Source organism: Cynocephalus volans, chromosome 9, assembly GCF_027409185.1.
Source record: "Cynocephalus volans isolate mCynVol1 chromosome 9, mCynVol1.pri, whole genome shotgun sequence".
Classification (NCBI taxonomy): Eukaryota; Metazoa; Chordata; class Mammalia; order Dermoptera; family Cynocephalidae; genus Cynocephalus; species Cynocephalus volans.
In genome coordinates, this window is record NC_084468.1 from 147,642,522 (window position 1) to 147,663,186 (window position 20,665).

General features: G+C 42.6%; 2 protein-coding genes across 7 annotated transcripts in view; one reads left to right on the forward strand and one right to left on the reverse strand.

Moving 5' to 3' along the window:
• LOC134386424 (tripartite motif-containing protein 75-like) overlaps positions 1-20,665 on the forward strand; it is a 51,610-nt gene that overhangs the window by 15,916 nt on the left and 15,029 nt on the right. For 3 of the 6 annotated variants that reach the window (XM_063108563.1, XM_063108565.1, XM_063108566.1), the window contains one exon: positions 5,175-5,326. The exons of 2 other annotated variants lie outside the window; for them this stretch is intronic. The gene's annotated coding sequence lies outside the window, so the exon portion shown is untranslated. Of the gene's footprint in view, positions 1-5,174; positions 5,327-8,232; positions 8,291-20,665 lie in introns of those variants that run through there. One more of the 6 variants, XM_063108568.1, reaches the window with a different exon arrangement.
• Positions 15,557-19,827, reverse strand: LOC134385838 (liprin-alpha-1-like). Its single transcript, XM_063107512.1, is given in 4 exon segments — positions 15,557-15,649; positions 15,651-16,046; positions 16,048-18,231; positions 18,895-19,827. Coding segments are annotated over 4 exon segments (3,606 nt in total).

Consider the following 20,665-nt stretch of genomic DNA (forward strand, 5'->3'; position numbering starts at 1 on the left):
CACACTCATATTCATGTTCCCCCAGTATATTTTTAACTTCATGTCTAAATTTTTTCATCTCAGGTTGAAATAGAGAGTTGCAAATGATATAATTTATTTTGTTGTGGTAAAATATATATAACATTAACCATTTTAACTGCTTTTTTTCCCCAGTATGCATAAGTATCATTCTTTTATTTATTTATTGAATTTATTTTTTTTAGCTTCTCAGTGTACATTGATTTTCGTGACCCTTTTACCCACTCATGAATTTGCCTATTCATCATACCTCATGTTAAGTGGAATCTTATAGTATTTATCCTTTTGTGTATGAAATAATGTCTCTACAACAATGTTGTAACATGTATTGGAATTTCATTTTTTTTTTAACAGACTTTATTCTTTAGAGCAGTTCTAGGTTCACAGCAAAACTGAGCAGAAAGTACAGAGTTCCCATGTACTCTCTGTCCTGATCCATGCATAGCCTTTTTCACTATTAACACTGTGTAGCAGAGTAGTACGTTTGTTGCAGTCTGTGAACCTACATTGATACGTCATTATCACCAAAGTGATAATTTACATTAGGGTTACTCTTGGTGTTACACATTCTGTGAGTTTTGACAAGTGTATCCATCATTATAGTATCATACAGAATAGTTTCAGTGTTCTAAAAATCCCCTGTGCTATGCCTAGCTTTTTCATCCCTCCATCTCCTAACTCCTGGTAACCACTGATCTTTTTACTATCTCCATAAGTTTTGCCTTTAACAGAATGTCATATAGTTGGAATCATACAGTATGTAGCCTTTTCAGATTGGTTTCTTTCACTTAGTAATATTCATTTAAGGTTCTTCCATGTCACTTGTTGGCTTGATTATTTCTTTTTAGCGCTGAATAGTATTCCATTTTATATGTATGTATACCACATTTTGTTTATCCATTTGTCTACCAGTGGACATTTGGGTTGTTTCCACCTATTGACTATTGTGAGTAATGCAGCTATGAACATTGGTTTCCAAATATGTGTTCAAGTTTTTGCTTTTAATTTTTTTGTGTATATCAAAGGATGTAATTTTGGCATTACTGAAAATACCGACATCTAAAAAATTCAGGGTAGTTGAGTTGTCTTTAAGAACACTGCCTTTTTGGGCTCATAATTTATTGATTTAGATGATTATTCTGAGTTAATGCCGGTAAGTACAACTAGCATGAAAAGGTTTGTGAATAGATGCAGCTAAGTCTTGCCTTTGGCCTACAGATCAGTTTGTGAAAACAGTTAATTCACTGCTGACTAGAGAAGTCCATTAATTGGAAAGATTTTTTTGTGTGCTGGGGAAATTTTAGTTTATTTTTTCAGAGGAATAGAGAGATTTGATTAATTTAGCAAGTTGAGGTTGATTGAGTGGTGGTTGGGTTGTGAATTTATTGCAAAGTATGTTAGAAAGGCCAGATTTCCATTTATGGTAGTGATAGTTTCTTTTAAAAATATTTGTTTTTAAAATGTGAGCTGTATCAAATAATAAGTAAATAGAAGTTCAGACAGTATGCGAATGATTACGTTTTGGCAAATGTACTAACAAACAGATTTCTTTTGGGGGACCAGAGAACAGAATAAGCTGCAGAGAAAGATAGCCCAGTAGGGATTGAGTACTTCAGGAAGCAAAAATCAAAAAGGAAATTGATTTGCAGTTTCATCCACAGAAAAAAATCAGGACTTCCTGTCATTAAATCTAAGAGAAATATCTGTAAAGGCTAAAATGAAAGATCATCTAGAATAGCATTAAAAGGTTACATGGTAAAAAGAGGTTTGTTGGATGTATTGTATATAGAAAGTTTTCATAACTAGTTTAAATAAGGACTCCTTTGAAGATCTAGAATTGTTAAATCCATAAGGATTGTTATTACTTAGGGAGAACCTTATGATAAAGGAACAGAACAAATTAGGCTGGAGGTGGGAGGAAAACTCCCTGAGATTTTGTGTAAGCAGAAGACTTTTTTTTTTTTAATGTGTATTTTATAAGCATTGTTGGTATTGTGAGACAGTTGATTACATTTAGCTAGCTTACTCTTATGACATTTATCTAAGGCCGTAGTTCTCAAAGTGTGGTCCTTGACCCCTGTGGACCACAAGGTAAGAACTACTTTCATAATTAAGACATTATTTGCCTTTTTGTTTTGTTTTGTTTTGACATTTGCACTGACAGTGCAAAAGCAATGGTGGGTAAAACTTGGTATGATAGCATGAATATAAGCAGCAGCACCAAACTGTACTAGTAGACACATTCTTCACTGCCATATACTCACAGTGTAAAAAAACAAGCCAGCTTCACTTAAAAATGTCCTTAACGAAGCAGTGAAAATTCTGATTTTATTAAGTTATGACCCTTGAAAACATGCATTTTTAATATTCTGTTTGATGGATGAATGGGAAGTGTACGTAAAGCATTACTGCTGTATATCAAAGAACTACAGTTATCTCAAGAAAATAGCTTTGTGTGATTGTTCTACTTGTAAGTATTTTTTTGGAATGGACTCAATTTTAACCTAAAAATGACGGAGACAAACTCAGACTTGGGTGTTTTGGCAGACATTTTTTTCACAAAAATGAACAAAGTGGACCTCTCAATTCCAGGAAAACAACTGGTATTTGTTGCCAATGATAAAATTTGAGCTTTCAAGCAAAAATTGATATTTTGGAGAACTTCTCTCTACCACTATGAATTGTATCCTTACGTTTTCTCCCTTTCTGCTCTTCATTTTTTTTTTTCATGTATCTCTGTCCATTGGGGATCATTAAGAATCTTCTGGAGCTTTTTTTTTTGCATAAAAATATTTTTTTCTTTTGTATTTCTAAAGAATGTTTTAGTAGAGTATAATATTCTTGGTTTGGCAGTTATTTTCTTTGACCACACTTAAAATAACATTTTATTGTCTCCTGGTTTTCACTGCTGTTTAAGAAGTCAGTGACGAGCCTAACTGTTGATGCTTTTTAAAGTTACATGTTAGTTTTTTCCTCCTAAAATTTTTCTCCTTGTCCTTTGTTTTCTGCAGTTTCATAATGATGTATCCTGGTGTGGTTTTCTTTCCTTTTTGTTTATTCTCCTTACAATTCAGTAGACTTACTGAATCTGAGATCTTGAATCTTCAACAACATGTCTTTACTCAGTTCTGAAAAATTCTCATTATCTTTTAAAAAATTACTCCCTTATGGAATTGATGGTTGGTATATTTATTCTTTAAAATTTTTCTATAAATTCTTGGAGGATCAGAATGAACTCTCCCACGTTTGAAGATGTCCATTGAGACCTTTCAGATAGTAATAGATTATGCTGTTCAAGATAAAGTTACGGTAGATCATGTAGCGCTCTTCCTGTGGGGAAGAAATGTTGCAAGTCTGTCCCAGTTTTTATTCTCTCTTTTCTTGATGAAAGAATTCCCAATTTTTAGCTGCATATATGGCTACACAAAGCAAAATCTCTATTTCCCAGCTTCCTTTGTAGTTAGGAGCAGTTATGTGGGTAGTTTCTTTTAGCTAGTTCAGACTTCTCCCATTATCAGACTTGTACATTGAGTTGTCTATGGGTCACCTCTGGCTGGATTTATGACACTTTAGCTCACATACCCAAGGTAGCATTTATTTCTAGATCTCTGTTCCTTTTTCATCATCATCGTTATCAACTTAGTCACCAGTGCTAGATCCCTTGACTCCTTCCATTTCCATCATCCCCAAACTCACTCATATATGTGTACATTTAAGCACATTTCAGGTCCAGGTAATTTTTATTCTTCCTAAATGCCCCACTTCTCCCAGTTCATACCAACAAAGACCCTGGTTCTTGCACCTGTCATCTCTTGCCTGGATTGCTAAAATAGCTGCACAACTGCTTCTTTGTTTATGGTCTCTAACTTGCATTTTTCCTTTTGCATCCACAGAATCATTCATCTGAAAGAAGTTCACAACCCTGTTACTCCCTTTCCTACAGAATTCATTTTAGTGTCTTTAGCCTTTGACTCTTTGTCATTTGGTCCCATTTTACCTTTCCAGGCCCATTTGTCATTTCTAGTCTTGCATTTGATGAAATGCAATTGATAGCGCCAACTTTACTTATCTTTTATTTTCCTTCTCATGTATTTGTGGTTTCTCTCTACTGTGTCCTGGCTTAAGCCTAATCTAGGATTCATCTTTTCCTTTAAATGGTTAGTTTGAGATATTTATGATTTTAGATAAGTACGTTTTTCAAAACATGACAGAAATAGGCTCTGTTGTTGAATATATCATAGTCTGAAATGAATATGTTCTAAGTTGCAAATTGTGTCTTTATAAGAATATTCTATTTGAGGTGTTTTGAAATTTCTTTCAAGCTTTGAAAGGCATGTTTTTTTTGTGTGTTTTTTTTTTTTTTAAAGATGACCGGTAAGGGGATCTCAACCCTTGGCTTGGTGTTGTCAGCACCACGCTCAGCCAGTGAGCAAACCGGCCATCACTATATAGGATCCGAACCCGTGGCCTTGGTGTTATCAGCACCGCACTCTACCGAGTGAGCCACGGGCCGGCCTGAAAGGCATGTTTTTTATTTGACTAGAATTTAAAAAACTGATTTTAATATGGAATTAAAAAATTAAGTTATTTCAGACCAGTGCTTACCTAGATAAGTCTCCTTCACACATGAGGAAATTGCGGCCAGGAGAAATTAGTGATTCTTTTAAGTCAAATGATTACTTAAAAGCAGAGCCAAGATCTACTGTGGTGTTCATCCAAATATACGTATCTTCTATTAAAAAAGTCTTTAAGTGTGTTAGGGGTTTCAAGTCTTTTTATCTTTCAAATCTTCTGAGATTCTCGGGCATTTACCTTTTGTGTGAATAGCACTTAGTAGTGAACTGAGCAGTATACACTGTAATTCATGTCTTAACAACCTTCATTCCCTAATGGATGGTTTATTTCTAGAACTGTGGCCTAAACCTGGCCTATGCACCTGTCTTTGTGGCAATTTATCAATTCTAGAAGGAAATGTGTTTTATCCATTGATTGATTATTTTAAGTATTCTAAATGAAGCAGACACAGTTGATGTAACACTTTATAGATGTGTGTTTGTCTTTGTTTTTAGCACGAAGCATTGCACGATTGTCTCCAATAACATAGATCATCTCTTACTGAACTTAACACTGTCTGATATCATTTTCTCCCTGGCCAGTGCCTCAGCTTTGACGAAGGATTCCAGTTGGATAGAAACGATAAGGAAATTTGTGACAGAGACCCTTGAAGATGGTTTTAGGCTCAATAGTAAGCAGCTGAACAGATTGCTTGGTGTATCATGGAGGTTAATGCAGATACAACCAAACAGAGGTAGGTAATGCTGATTTGCCTTTATTTAAGAGAGGAGCTCTTATGCATGCCATTTAGGTTCTAGCTTTGAAATGATGACTTTCAAACATTCATGTAGTCAGGTTAATTACATTGAAGCCTTAAAAGGTAGCACTATCTGCTTGAACACTGAAATTGTCTATGGCTTAGTAATTCTGTTTTCAGTGGTTGGTCCACTCTGAAGCAAATTGCTTAAGAGTTCTACCTGTTGTTTTGCCCCCCACAGATTTGTTACCCCACTTCCCCTGGGTGATGGAACCGCAAAGGATTACTTAAAGCCCCCCCTTTTTTTTTGAGCAGTGAGAAGCCCCAAAGTGGTTAACTTTCCCGGAATTTTTAAGCGAGAGGCATTCCTTTTTTGGGAAATTAACCCCATTTGGGTTTTTTTGCATTTATTTTCCAGACCAGGAAGAGAACATAGGTAGGGTTATAGTTTAACAATATAGACTGGTAACTTTTAGTGAAACAAGGCAGATGACATTTTAGTAAGGCAATTAAGTGATTTATTAACAAACATTTTTTACAGCAATTTTTTTGATATTTTTATAATTTAATTAGTAATCTATTTGTTTTTGAGCCAGCAACCTTGCTGTGCCACAAATTTTTATTTTACAGCAGAGACTTTATAGCTTGAGGAAAATTTTCTGTTTTTTGCAAGGTTAATACTTGAAACTGTAAGGCTTTGGAAAACCAGGCCCTGTGAAGTACATATGCTTTATAGTATATTCCACATCTCCCCCCATTTTATTTATTTTAAAAGAAAAAGCAAAAGTTACAGATTAGGTTGGCACAGTTAAGACAAAAGCATTTAAAGCAAAGTTGGTATTATTTAGCATAGCAAGGGCCGGCCCATGGCTCACTCGGGAGAGTGTGGTGCTGATAGCATAGCAAGTTTTTTTTAATTTACTCTAGGTGAGGACTGAGATGTTATTGTTTTTTAGGGCAGCTGCAGCAGCATTATTTTAGGTGCTGCGAATTGGGTGTAATTACCAATTGTTGAAACTCCGGAAAGGGATTTTGCTCCATATAATAGTTGATTCTGAGTTTAGAATGTTTGTTAAACTGTTTAGGACATTACTGTTTTTAAAGCATTTAGTTTTTTGTAAAATTTTTGATTAATTACAAGTTTTTGTTTAAGAACAGGATGTTTTATTTAAGTTACAAACACCCTCTTTAAGGCCAGGAAAATTTAGAGAACTGCTTTTGTAGAGAAGACGTTTTTCCCTTTTTGATTAAGGCATTTTTTATAAAAGCATTAATGATTAATATCTTGATTGAAAAGGTTTTACTTTTCTTTGTATAAATTTTTTGGTGTTGGGAAGGCTTTTTCCCAGGTGGTGATTGAAAGGAACATTTTGGCTTACTTTTTTATAGTGATTTGTTTTACATTGGGGGGAAGATGAACAGCAGGATGAAGCAGCAGTTAGGCCAAATGTAGGCAACATGAAAGAGGGGTCAGAACTTGGAAGTGAGACATGCTATTTTATATTTAGAGTTTTAAATTATATTTTGTTATAAGGAGAGAGTTAATTTTTATTAAACTTATAAAAATAGCCACATTGTTATAATAGTTATGAGGATATTTAAAGTTATTAAATTTGGGGGGATTAATAGGGAGAAAACAAATGCTTTCACTTTTGTTTTAAATGACATTTTACCAAACTGTTGTTAGTTATAGATAGCTTGAGAGAGAGAGAGAGAGAGAGAGTTTTTTACATTTGAAAACATTAAGAGAACCAGCAGTGTTTTAAAATAAGGAAATTGTAAAAACCCCCAATTTTTTTTTTTTTTTTTTTTTTTTGTCCTTTTCGTGACCGGCACTCAGCCAGTGAGTGCACCGGCCATTCCTATATAGGATCTGAACCCGCAGTGGGAGCCTTGCCGCGCTCCCAGCGCCGCACTCTCCTGAGTGCGCCACGGGCTCGGCCCAAACCCATAATTTTTAAAAATTAATTTACCAATTAACTTTTGTGAACAATTTTATAAACCCATTATTTTTTTTATTAGAATTTTGGAATTTTAGTTTAAAGCTATGAACTTAAAGTTTGTTGGAAAACTGTACCTATTAGAGTTTTTTAATGAAATATTTGAAGACATATTTTAAAATTATAATTAAACCAAGATTATGACTGGTAGCATTTACATTAAGACAGATATTTAAGAACCTTACAAGATTTTCGAACACATATTTATAACACCTTTAGTACTGACAGTGGTGCTTTCCCATATAGTTTAATTTATTAAATAAGCCAATTAGTTTTGATACATTTTTATATATCCTTTGAGAAACTTTAGGGCCCTTGGAATTTTTTAGTTATTTTGATCTTTTAGTATTTTGTGTTGGAAAGCTTTGTTAAATAACAAAAGGCTTAAAACACTTAGTTGAATAAAATTACCAATTACTACAAAAAATAAAACCAAAGTGACAGGGTTTTAAAGGCAGAGAGCACAAGAACTTAAGTTTTTAAATCACTTCTTTAAAGGACAAAGAAAACCTTTTATAATTTTCTATTAAGAGCAGTTAAGTGAAAAGACCTTTAGTAATCCTGTTTGATTAGTAAACCCAGGCAGTGTGTGTGCTGATAAGAACATTTTTATACATTCAGGTTAGTAAATAGGCGTTATTTGTTAAAGCAGATGATACAGAGCCCAATTTGAGTTTTAACTATATTTACCAAATACATCTTTATGGTTTTCCAGCCAAAAACTTGGTGTATTAGATTTATACCCTTATTAGTTAGTGCTAACTAGCACCTATGCGATATTTGGCATCGTTTTCTTTTTTTACTAGCCATTTTAGGTTCCTGGTTTTTACCGTGGCAGTTGGAGCCATGTGGAGCTGAAGACAGAGGGCGGTATATACGTAAAAGATTCATTTTTTCCCAGCATGGCCAGGAGGCAGAGCTGAGATAACAAGGAGACATATTGACCTAGAGACAGATTTAGGTAAAAGGTTTGAATCAGATTTTGAAAATATATTTATTAAAACTTTAGCAGATTTAAGTTACGTGCACTTGAAAAGTACACTTATTTATTTAATGAGCGCGCATTAATTATAAGCCAATTTGGTACCTTGCACATAACACAATTACAACAAGCAGACATGAACATACAGACAACATACAGGTTACACACACGTATATGCAGACATAAACAACAAGAACAAACAAGGACAGTTAGGTTAAGATTGTGTTATTTGCAAAAGACTTATTGGTGAGGCCTCACCCTGTTTAAGGTACCTATTTGCTCTGCTAAGTGCTTTAGCCCTATGATATAATATTCTGTCTTCAGGGCAGTCTGGGCCAGTTTGTTCACTCCCAGATGTGTCCATTGATGCATTTGTTTGATCATGGCGTGGGCTTGATCTCGTGGCAAGATAGGCTTGCCTGACGCTGCATGCCAACGCCCTGTTTTCTGATCAAAGTAGTTATTAGAGTCCCTTGAGATCACTGCTACGTCCTCAGCCGAGTATTTAAATTTGGGCTTTTCTGGTTCGGGGATGTCCACTAACAAAATAGTTGAGGACCCGTGGGCTGCCGCCCTTGCCTCAGAATCGGCCAAGTTGTTTCCCCTAGCGAGGGGGGAATCCCCTTTTTGGTGGCCCGGGCAGTGTATAATACTTACTTTTAGCAGTTTGTGAAGGGCCTCCAACAGGCCTACGATCTCTGCCTTGTTTTTGATTTTTTTTCCTTCAGAAGTTAACAGACCCTGCTGTTGATATATAGCACCATGCACATGAGCAGTGGCAAAGGCATACCTGCTGACCGTATAGATGTTGATTCTTTTGCCCTCTCCTAGTTCAAGGGCTTTCGTGAGGGCGATGAGCTCTGCTTTCTGGGCAGACGTTCTAGCAGGTAAAGTCTGTGCCCATATCAGATTCTGGCCGCCTACTATAGCAGCTCCTGCCTTTCGTACTCCTTCCTCAAGAAAACTGCTGCGGTCAGTAAACCAGGTGGCTTCGGCATCCATCAGAGGCTGATCTGACAAGTCTTTCCGCCATCCATGTGCCTCAGCGAGCACTTCTTGGCAGTTACGGATAGGAGGGTCAAAGTCCGAGTCTGGTAACAATGTGGCTGGATTTAAGCTCGCCGGTGGAGCAAAAGTAACCTGATGTGAATTCAGTAACAGAGTCTGATAATGAGTCATGTGAGCATTTGTGAGCCAGCAGTCGGGAGGCTGGCGGACAACACTCTCCAAGGCATGAGGTGCTGAGATTACTAAATTCTGTCCCATAGTCAATTTATCAGCATCTTTTACTAGGACTGCAACTGCCGCTATGATCCTTAGACTAGCTGGCTACCCTGAGGCTACTGGGTCTAATTTCTTGGACAGGTATGCCACAGGCCTTTTCCAGGGCCCCAGTCTTTGAGTTAGGACCCCCTTTGCAATTCCCTTATTTTCTGCCACACACAGGTGGAAGGGCTTAGTTACGTCGGGGAGTCCCAGAGCCGGTGCAGACATTAAGGCCGTTTTAATATTATCTAAAGCCTGTTGCTCCTCTTTTCCCCATTTAAAGGGCTGACTGTTCTTAGTGAGGGGATATAATGGGGCTGCCATCTCAGCAAAACCAGGTATCCACAGGTGACAAAACCCGGCAGTACCTAAAAATTCCCTGACTTGTCTTGGGTTACAGGGTGGCAGGATGTGAAACACTGTCTCTTTTCTGGCCTCAGACAACCATCTTTTCCCATCTTTAAGAAGGTACCCCAGGTAACTGACCTGTCGCTTGCAGATCTGGGCCTTTTTGGCACAGTCTCAATAGCCCTGCTCTCCTAACTCCATGAGGAGACGCTTTGTTCCTTCTAAACACAGTTCCTCGTCGGCCGCTGCCAGGAGGAGGTCATCCACATACTGCAACAAAGTTACCTGTGGGTTAGAGGCCCGGAACATAGCCAAATCTTGGTGGAGGGCCTCATCAAAGATGGGCGAGTTTTTGAACCCTTGAGGCAGGCGGGTCCAAGTGAGTTGCCCTGCTAGGCCAGTCTCTGCATCTCTCCACTCGAAAGCGAAGTACTCTTGACTTTTTGCAGTCAGTGGCAAACAGAAGTATGCATCTTTGAGATCCAGTACTGAGTACCAGGTCCTGTCTAGAGGTAAAGAACTTAAAAGATTATAGGGATTAGGGACGGTGGCCTGGAGATTGGCCACGCGTTTGTTTACCTCTTGGAGATCTTGGACCGGTCGGTAGTCATTAGTCCCAGGCTTTCGGACCGGCAGCAAGGGCGTGTTCCAGGCTGATTGACACTTCCGTAGGACTCCCAGCTGGAGCAAACGAGCAATGTGGGGGTCTGCTGGCTTTGCGTGCGTCTCGGGACCTTGGGTATTATCAGACAGCTAATAGGACTGGCTTGAGCCTTCAGCTCTACGTGGACGGGGGGCCTGTTTTTAGCCTTCCCTATCCCTGCTGTTTCTGCCCACGCCTGGGGGTAGTTTTCTAACCACCAATCCATCTGTCCAGTCTCCTGCCCTTGCATTTCAAACAATTGGTATTCATCTTCTAACTTGAGGGTTAGTATCTGCAGAGGCTTTCCTTGCCGATTTAGCACCCGAGGTCCCTCGGGGTCAAAATAAATTTGAGCACCCATTTTGGTGAGCAGATCTCTTCCCAGCAGTGGGTAGGGGCACTCGGGAATGACTATGAACAAGTGGGATACCCGGCCCACGCCTAGGTCCACTGTTCTTCGGGTAGTCCATGGGTACTGCTTGTACCCTGTAGCCCCTTATACCCATGACTTTTTCCCGAGAAGAGATCCGTTTGCTTGTAGCAATACTGAATTTTCGGCTCCAGGGTCTACCACGAACTGAGTAGGCTTCCCCTCCACTTTGAGAGTTACTCTGGGTTCGGGAAAGGGACCCGAACCCTGTCCCCCCTAATCACTGTCTTCCTGCAAGGCCAAGACTTTGGAGGCTTGAGGCTCTTTCTTTTTCCTGGGGCAGTTTCGAACCCAGTGTCATCTCTCCTTACAGTACACACATTGATCCTTCGCCAGGGGTTCCTTTTTATTGCCCGGCACCATTTTATTGGGCTCCCTAGTCTCCCTAACTACAGTGGCCAGAAGTTTGTGAAAATTTTTTTCTTGGAGCTTTTCTCTCTTTATTTCCTTTGCTTCTTCTGACTCTGGTATGATGAACCTTTTCAGCCACCTGCACTAATTCTCTTAATGACTTATCTTGCAACACTTCCAGTCTCTGCAGTTTCTTCCTGATGTCCCTACTAGACTGGTCAATAAAAGTGACCGTCCCTGTAGCCTTATGCTCTTCACTACCAGGATCATACGGGGTGAACCGACGGAATGCCTCCATGAGTCTCTCCAGGAATGCTGATGGAGACTCATCGGGCCCCTGAGTTATCTCTCTTACGTTAGTCAAATTGGTGGGGTGTTTTGCTGCCCCTCTGAGGCCTGCCATTAGAGCCTGGCAGTAGACCTTCAGGTGCTCCCTATCTTCCACCGAGTTGAAGTCCCAGTTTGGTCTGATTAACGGGAACCGTGCATCTATAACATCATGGAGGAGGGTAGGTCGCCCATCTTCTCCTGGCACATTCTTTTTTTTTTTTACTGTTCCAGCTTTATTAAAGAAAGACATCCGCTGGGCTGTGCTCAGAGCGTCACAAGGCCCAGGGCTGCCCTGGAAATGGGGGACAGCCAAGAAATATTGTGGGGGTTTTTTTTGTCTTTTTCGTGACCGGCACTCAGCCAGTGAGTGCACCAGCCATTCCTATATAGGATCCGAACCCGCGGTGGGAGTGTCGCCGCACTCCCAGCGCCGCACTCTCCCGAGTGTGCCACGGGCTCGGCTCTCCTGGCACATTCTTTCGAGCTTCCAGGAGGATTTGTTGTCTCTCCTCGGTAGTGAACAGGACCTGTAGAAGCTGCTGGCAATCATCCCAGGTGGGCTGATGAGTAAATAGGAGAGATTCTACAAGGTTAGTGAGACCCTGGGGGTTTTCAGAGAAAGGGGGATTCTGAGATTTCCAATTGTAAAGATTGGAGGAAGAGAAAGGCCAGTACTGTAAGAGCTGGTTGCCCTCTTCATCAGCGGGGCCGTAAGCCCGCAGGGGGAAAATAGGAAGAGCATCTGGAGGGGCCACTCGTTTACTGCGTGTCCCCTGAGCAGGCCCTCCCTCGGATTCATTTTCTGGTGGTTCGGACAGCCGGGCTGCCTGTGATTGGAAAGAAGGGGGAGGGGGATTAGAAAGAAGCCAGTCTGGGTCGGTGGACGGCAGGACCTCCGGTTTCTTTTTTACTTCTTGGAGAGCAAACACAGCCATTGGACCTGTTAAGGGAACAAAGGGACGGACCCACGGAGGAGGATCTGTGACTAAATCTTCCCAGACAATGATATAAGATGTCTGGTCTAGGAGATTTTCAGAATTGAAAATTTTTCTTTTTACCGCTGTAATCAACGGCACAGAGAGGGAACCTTCAGCAGGCCATCCGGGTTGGAAAGCTGGCCACTCCGAAGAACAAAGTGTTACCCATTTATTTTTTCTAACCGGCACAGACAAATCATTTGCTCTTTCCTTCACGCCATTCCAGTTTTTCAGAGTCAGGCTCAAAGGGGTTGAGACAGTCTGCCCCATGGCGCCCCAGAAAATCTTCAGTCCCCACACACACACAACCAGACAGACAAAAAACAAAACACAGATGCGCCCCTGCCACGAGTGCCACAACCAGATTATCAGAGAACTCGGGAGGGGTCTCTTTACTAGTCCTAGAGATCTCCCGTGGAGCCGAACCTGTTCGTCTCCTGCGGAGGAATCTGGAGCGTCCTCCAGGACTCCTGTGGCTGCGGCGTGCCGGCACGTCTGCCCCGCCGCTTGTCCGCTACAGATGGCTCCGCTTTGGAGCCTCAGAAAATCTAAAATTAGGGCTGAGCCCGTGGCTCACTCGGGAGAGTGTGGCGCTGGGAGCGCCGAGGCCACGGGTTCGGATCCCATATAGGGATGGCCGGTTTGCTCACTGGGTGAGCGTGGTGCTGACAACACCAAGTCAAGGGTTAAGATCCCCTAACCGGTCATCTTTTAAAAAAAAAAAAAAAGAAAGAAAGAAAATCTAAAATTAGACCGGTGATTCCGTCCTGGAGCCACCGAAACCAGATTATAACCGACAGCTTACAGCTGACAACAAAAGAAACAGACACAGTCAGACAGACAACGGCGGTACCTGCTTGAGCGATCCTCCGTTCTCTAGTCTTTGGTCCCAGGGAGAGCGAGCCAATCCCGGACGAGCCCCCAAAAATGTAAGACCCGTGCAGCAAGAACAAATCCTACAGAAAGGAGCGGCTCGCCTCACAAAGACTACAAGACCAGGACCGTTGCAATCCGCAAGAGGGATTTTATTTTTCCAGCATGCTGGGGCACTTTGCCTTTCGGAAAAGCCCCCCCAGTTTACAACACAAGCATTTTTTTATACAGTTTTTCTTGAACAGATCTTTATGACAGGATGAGTTGTCGGTTATCAGTGGCGCCCTTCGATTTGTGGGCAGACTCTAGCAGGCTAGTACCCCGGTAGATCTGTGGCGCCTTTAGATTTACAGGTGGGCTTTAGTAGGCTGGTACCCCCGGTAATGGCGCTTCTTTCAATCCTATATCTTCCTTGGCACCTGGCAAGGAGGCTTTTAGATAAGGAACCAGCCCATGCCTGGGACCTGGTGGGGGCCATGCCCTTCTTGGAATGTTTAGTGTACCTGGGCCCCCTGCTGCTTAATAGCCCCTTAGAAGCTGCTTTACATTTCAACTGCCCCTTAGAAGCTGCTCTAGATAAAATGCCTTTAGATATGTTCCCCCGTTTTAGCAAGCGTTTGCAGAAGCGAATTGCGCAGGTTAAAGCTATACTAGCAAATTGTGCAGGTTAGAGCTATATCTTTCTGTTACTAAAATACCACAATATCTTCTACCAGTGTTAAGTGTGATTCTCGTTGGCTGGGAAATCAACGAGTATAGCAGATCCCGTTGTGCTCCGTTCCTACCCTGTCTTTCTGTTCTTCAGTTACACAGTTCTTCAAGTCTCTTAAAAATTCGTGTTTGGCTCTCTGCCGCCTCAGGACCTTTGCCTCCGCTGTCTCCCCAGAGTCTTCCCCCTGCTGACTCCTCCTAACCCTTATGATCCCAGCTTTAGCTTTATTTCCTCTGGGGAGTGCTCCCTGAAGCCTTGGCCAGGCTAGCTCCCTCTGAAGTTAAATGCTTCCGTGGGGCTCAACTTCCCTATTATGACAGTCATCACATAAATAATTAGTTTTTTGTAAATGTAAATAAAGGGTACTCAATAAATATCAGTTTAATTAGTGAATTAATTCTGCCCAGGAGTCTGTTTTCTTAGAACGAAAAACCTTAGAAGCTGCGTTAGTAGGTTGCACATGTTGCCATCTGAGCATGTCTTCCTTCCTCTGTGGGCCACTGCAGTGGGTTGGAAAAGGCTCATGCACTGTGGTTCTGCATATTGCCAAGGGTGCCTGAGGTGGACAACACAGTTCTAGTTGTCCCCTCGGCTGTCTGGTTTGGGCTTCTGCTCCTGGCCACATACTCCCTGTGCTTAGAAGATTTACACCTCCCCTTGAGACAGAAGTTTTGCTCAATAACCCACCAAAGATGACTGTAAGAGGAGGTCATTCATGTCCTGGCTTTTCTCCTTCCTGAGTTTAGATTGTGTCACAATCTTAATCTTTCCATTTGTTTTCTGAAATTACTTTTTTAGTCTTCACATTCAAGAATCATCTCTTGGAGTTAATACTGTTTTAAAAATTATTTTTATTATTTTATTTTTTTTTTCTTCTCTGTAATGGTTTATCATTAAAAAATTAAACAATAATAATTACAATAAATGTATAATTTACAAAAGCCCTATATTTGTCCATAGGATTTATACATATAAGCATTAAAGTACATTCATTTGAAAAACTAAAATTAGGTATAAGAACATGAATTGATTTGAAAGGATATTTATAGCCTGGATATACATGAAAAAGTAAGTAGCTATATAAATGAAGAGTCATAAGTTTACATAAATATAAGAAACATTAAATTCTAAAATATTTTCTCTATGGTATTCATGAAATTTTCACTAATTAAAAACTGTACTAAAATATCTTAGGGTCCATATAACAAGTATTAACAGATTAAAGATCCCATTGCATTCTAAAATGTAGTCTTTGTTGGATTCAAAATGCTGCATAGTCATCTGTAGAAGTAGTGTGGGTAAAGAGCAGGAGGCTTTAGCAGGAGGAGTAAGTCCTGACTGTGGCAGAATCCAACCTCTGTGTTCCTGACACACTGCCGTCCATCTGCATCTTCTTTGGCTGCATGGAGGGTGAAGACAGAAGAAGTAACCCAGAAGTTTGCAGGAAGAGTCTCTGTTGATCCAGCAGCTAAGCCACGAATATCCCTTGGTCTAAATTTTTTTCTCCCTGATGGTGCTCTCATAAAGCTTTTATCGTCTTCATCAAATCTTCTGTCAGTCCCCATGACCGAAAGGTTGTTAAATTCTCTTTCTAAGACAGCACGAGCCTGTGTGTTCTGCGTCGGGATATGTAACAATAGCGCCAGTGCGTTGAAGTCAAAGGTTTCATTGAAGGCCAGAAGGGCACCATGAGCGCCAGTCTCTAAAAGATTGTTTGCATATTCTTTAAGGCCAATTGACAGGATCCAGCGAATCACTCGATCATTGCTCCAAACAAGCACATCTTTTACTTCATTCTGACTTTTCTTCTCTTTTTCTTTCCCGTTCTTTTTGGTCATAATTTAATCTTCTCAGGCTCATAATTCCACGCTGGAAACTGTTTGTGTGGAAACTGTCGACCATTTTCAGCTGCCTGTGGAGGTCCTTCTTGGTCAGGTGGTCCAGCATCCTGGCGTCCACCAGGCACTCCATGAAGTAGCTGCGGTACTGAGGGAGGCCCATGCTGGGCAGCCACTTGTTCCCAATCCACTCGTGGTTCATGTCCCCATATGCGAGTGTCGTTCGCGACATGGGAGGGGCAGACGGGCTGGTAAGAGGCATGATCTCTTGGATGGCCAGCCTCAGCTTCAGCCTATGCAGGGGGTTGCTGATGCCTATCTCACGCTTCATCTCGGTGTCCAACAGGGCCGACATGATGGCCCCGCTCTTCACGTTGGCTCGGCAGGCAGCCACATACCAGGCGGGCATCCCCACCCAGAGCTCCAACCACACAACTACGGTCGGCCCATCCCACTGGGCAAAAGGCAAACCTTGTCTACGGGCTTCATCAAGCAATTCATGCTTTTTTTGAAGTTTACGATTATTTTCAGCCTGTCCTCCCAGTTTGCTCAGTGCCAAGGCATCTTGAGATGCATTGTCTGTCTCTGAAACACCAGCGTGTCCTAATGATTTTTTGCCAGCTTGTCCACGTCGGCCCTTTTCTTTCTTGCCAAACAAGAGGCCGATAGAGGACTTGATGCCCTTCTTCTTTGGGACTTTGTGGAGCAAGTCCTGGCTGCTGTTACTACTGCTGGGATTGCTCACGGGACTGTCCTGGGAGCCTGTCGAGTTTCTCACGTCCCTGACGTCCTCATGGCTGACTGTGTGCAATGCCCCCTTATGCAGCCTGTCTCCCTGGAGGGCCGGAGGGGAGCTTTCACATTTTATCGTTGTTGTGTCGTCTCGTGCCTCCTCTCTGGATGCTGGCAACAGAGTCATGATGCCCAGTCTGTCTACTTCCCTGGCTGGGCTGTGAGGAATCCTCCTTGGGGTGGAACGGCCGCTGCCTGGAGGGGAGGAGCTGGCAAGGGAAGAAGCAGGGTGGGGCGGAATGGAGCTCATTGATCCCAAACGACCAAGATTGTCTAAGCCTCCACTACCAACTCTACTTTGAATCTCCTCTGCTCGCTGCTCTGTGTTTTCCTTTTCTTCTTGTATCAACCCGATCTCTTTGTTGATGGCATCCAGCTGCTCTTGAAGCGTCATGGCTAATGTCTGTGCATCAGCCTGTCCACTGGGTGACAACAGATCAACTGAGCTGAGTAGAGTGTCCCCGTCATCTTTGCCATCAGACACATCGATATGGCTCTCAAAAGCTTGTGCTACATTTGATAAGACACTAGCCTGTTGGGCATGTTCCCAATCCTGTTCATTAAGAGTTTGTACCTTGGAAGGCTCATCCCATAGAGCAGCTAGGCGGCCTTTCTGGGGGTGCCGCAACACTGCACTGGTGCTGTAGGAATCTGTGTGACTGTCTGCCACAGGGAACGTGAAATCTGGGACACTGCCCAAGTGGGGTCGGCCATGATGAAGTGAAGCACCTCTTAGTCTCATTTTGTCTAGTTCAGCACTCAATGCTTCAGTGTTTAAGATGAGCTGATCCTTATCATGTTGTGTATCTTCCAATTGCTTTTTTGCATTTTCAACTTCTCGTAACAGAGAATTCTTATCTTCTAGAGCAGCCATTCTCTCTTTCAGATGAAGCTGGAGCCTCTCATTAGATTCTGAAAGTAGCTTGTCAATAGTGTCTGATAAACGTTTATTATGCTCTTCATTCATTTTTTCTCTCTGCCTTGCCCGCTGCAGTTCTTGGTTCTTTTCCTCCAGCTGCACCTCCATCTGTCTTAACTTTTCTTCAATGTTGCGGTGTCTCTCTTCAGCCTTCGAGAGCGCTGCCACCCTCTGGGCCAGCTCCGCCTCCACCTCCGGGAGTGTCTCGGCTTTCCTCATGGTCTGCTGCAGCTTTTGCTCTGCTAATTCCAGCCGTTCCTGTAACTGGCGGTTTTTATCCTCAGTCTGTCGATGCATAGAGTCTTTGTTTGCAATTTCATTTTCAAGTTTATCATTGAGGTCATGCACAGACGTGGCTTCACGCTGTGCAGCGAGGTAGCGTTTTTCAAGAGTAGTGATTCTCTCTTCCATGTCTTTGTTTTGGGCCATGGCTTCGCAGATGTCCCGTTGCAATTTCGTGTTCCTCTCCTCAGAATTGATCAAGTCTTCCCTGGCCGTGTAGAGATCTTCCTCCAGCTCTGCCACGTGACTGATTCTCTCTTCCATGTCTTCTTTTTGGGCCATGGCTTCACGGATGTCCCGTTGCAATTTCGTGTCCATCTCCTCAGATTTGATCAAGTCTTCCCTGGCCGTGTAGAGATCTTCCTCCAGCTCTGCCACGTGACTGATTCTCTCTTCCATGTCTTCCTGTTGGGCCATGGCTTCACGGATGTCCCATTGCAATTTCGTGTTCATCTCCTCAGAATTGATCAAGTCTTCCCTGGCCGTGTAGAGATCTTCCTCCAGCTCTGCCACGTGACTGATTCTCTCTTCCATGTCTTTGTTTTGGGCCATGGCTTCACGGATGTCCCGTTGCAATTTCGTGTTCATCTCCTCAGATTTGATCAAGCCTTCTCTGGCCGTGTAGAGATCTTCCTCCTGCTCTGCCACGTGACTGATTCTCTCTTCCATGTCTTCTTTTTGGGCCATGGCTTCACGGATGTCCCGTTGCAGTTTCGTGTTCATCTCCTCAGATTTGATCAAGTCTTCCCTAGCCATGTAGAGATCTTCCTCCAGCCTTGCCACGTGACTGATTCTCTCTTCCATGTCTTCTTTTTGGGCCATGGCTTCACAGATTTCCCGTTGCAATTTCGTGTTCATCTCCTCAGAATTGATCAAGTCTTCCCTGGCCGTGTAGAGATCTTCCTCCAGCTCCACCACGTGACTGGAGAGGGCGGCCAGGCACTCTTTCATTTGGCTCTGCTCCCTCAGTTGCTTGTCTATGACTGCCTGGAGCTCTGTTACTTTAGCAAGGTCCTCCTCATGGCTTAACGAACCATCAGAAGATCTCTTTCCATTCGTGCTCGGGGTATTTTCTTGTTCATGGCTCATGTCAAGCGCTCCATCTGTTAGTGTTTTTTTCTGATCATTTTGTTCTTTAAGAATCATTAGCTCTTTGTGTGTGGCACCTAATTCTTCTTCTAACGAACTACACCTTTCAAGTGCTACTCGTAATCTCTCTCTCACCTTTTCATCCAGAGCTTTGTGGTGCTCAAACAACGACTTCAGTGCTCTGAGCACTTCGACTTCGCTGGACACACCTGTTGGGGACCGTGCCTGTCTCTTCACCACGGTCATCCTGAGAGACCTCTCGTGCCTAGAGACAAGGCATTCCAAATGTTCTAAAAGCAGCCTGGTGTTGTTCCTTTCTGCTTTCAGTTCAGCAATTTCTTCTTCCCTTTCAAGAAGCTGTTTGCTGCATGCATTCAGTTCCTTCGTACATGCAGCAAACTCCTGTGGAAGTGCAGTATTGAGCTGTCTCTGCAAGGAATCTCTTTCGTGGCCAACTTCGTGTAATTTCTCCTGGGTTAATGCCAGCGTTTCTTGAGTCTCTCTAAGAGTGTCAAGAAGTCGGTCCCTTTCTTCTAGCATGGAGACCATCAACTGTTCAAAATGTGAATCTGTGTCTGCCTGTGAAGGGGAGCCGGATGCATGGCTCCCACTTCCTCCTGGGGAGCCTTCGGCTTCACTGATGGTTGGCATCACCTCACGCATCATCTGCAAATGAAAGACCCAGACTAGAATCATTAAGAGCAGAATACAGGTTCCCATAAATCTGCAATTTCATAAGTATCTGCAGCTAATAAATGAAAGATTCACAGCCTCTTTATTCTCAGATCTGTTACACTTTGTATGCAAATAAGTTGGGAAAGCATACACAGGGAAATACTAAGTGCAGGAACACACACCATGAAGATACTCACAGGGACAATAATCCCGTGAAGGGGTCAAGACCAGAGGACTGCCCCTCACATAAAGAGGAAACCCAGCAGTATTTTGTTCGCCAAGCTATACTTTTTAGTTGTTGAGAACAAGTGTGCTTCAGGTACCTATTTTTCCAATTTCCCGGTTGGGAGAGAGCAAGTCAAACACACACGCCACCCAATCACTTTTCAGGAAAAGCATAGAAGGAGCACAGAGCCAGCAAAACTGACAAGTACAAAACCCATCAGGCATCTTATAGGAATGTGTGCAGTCAGCTCCTGGGACGGACTGACGGCTCCCTGAATTCTTGGGCAGGATTTGGTGAGCACTAAAGGAACGGGACTCATGAAGGGTTGGGAGAGGTGTTCTCCGATGGCTGGTCAGTCAACCTAACTTACGTAAGTTTACAGCCCAAAATAAAATTCCACAACGGAAATAGAGCCAGCAGGTCTGGACAGCAGGCGACGGCTAGGAGGGAAGGAAAAGTTATAGGTGAGTCGATGAGAGGCGATTAAGTGTCGCCAACACACAGACGGGGCGAGGGGAAGGTGGCCACTCCCAAGGGTCCGGGCCGCATTCCGGGCACGGCAGACCCCCTGCGCCCCTCGCGGGGAGGCTGACCCCCGGCCCA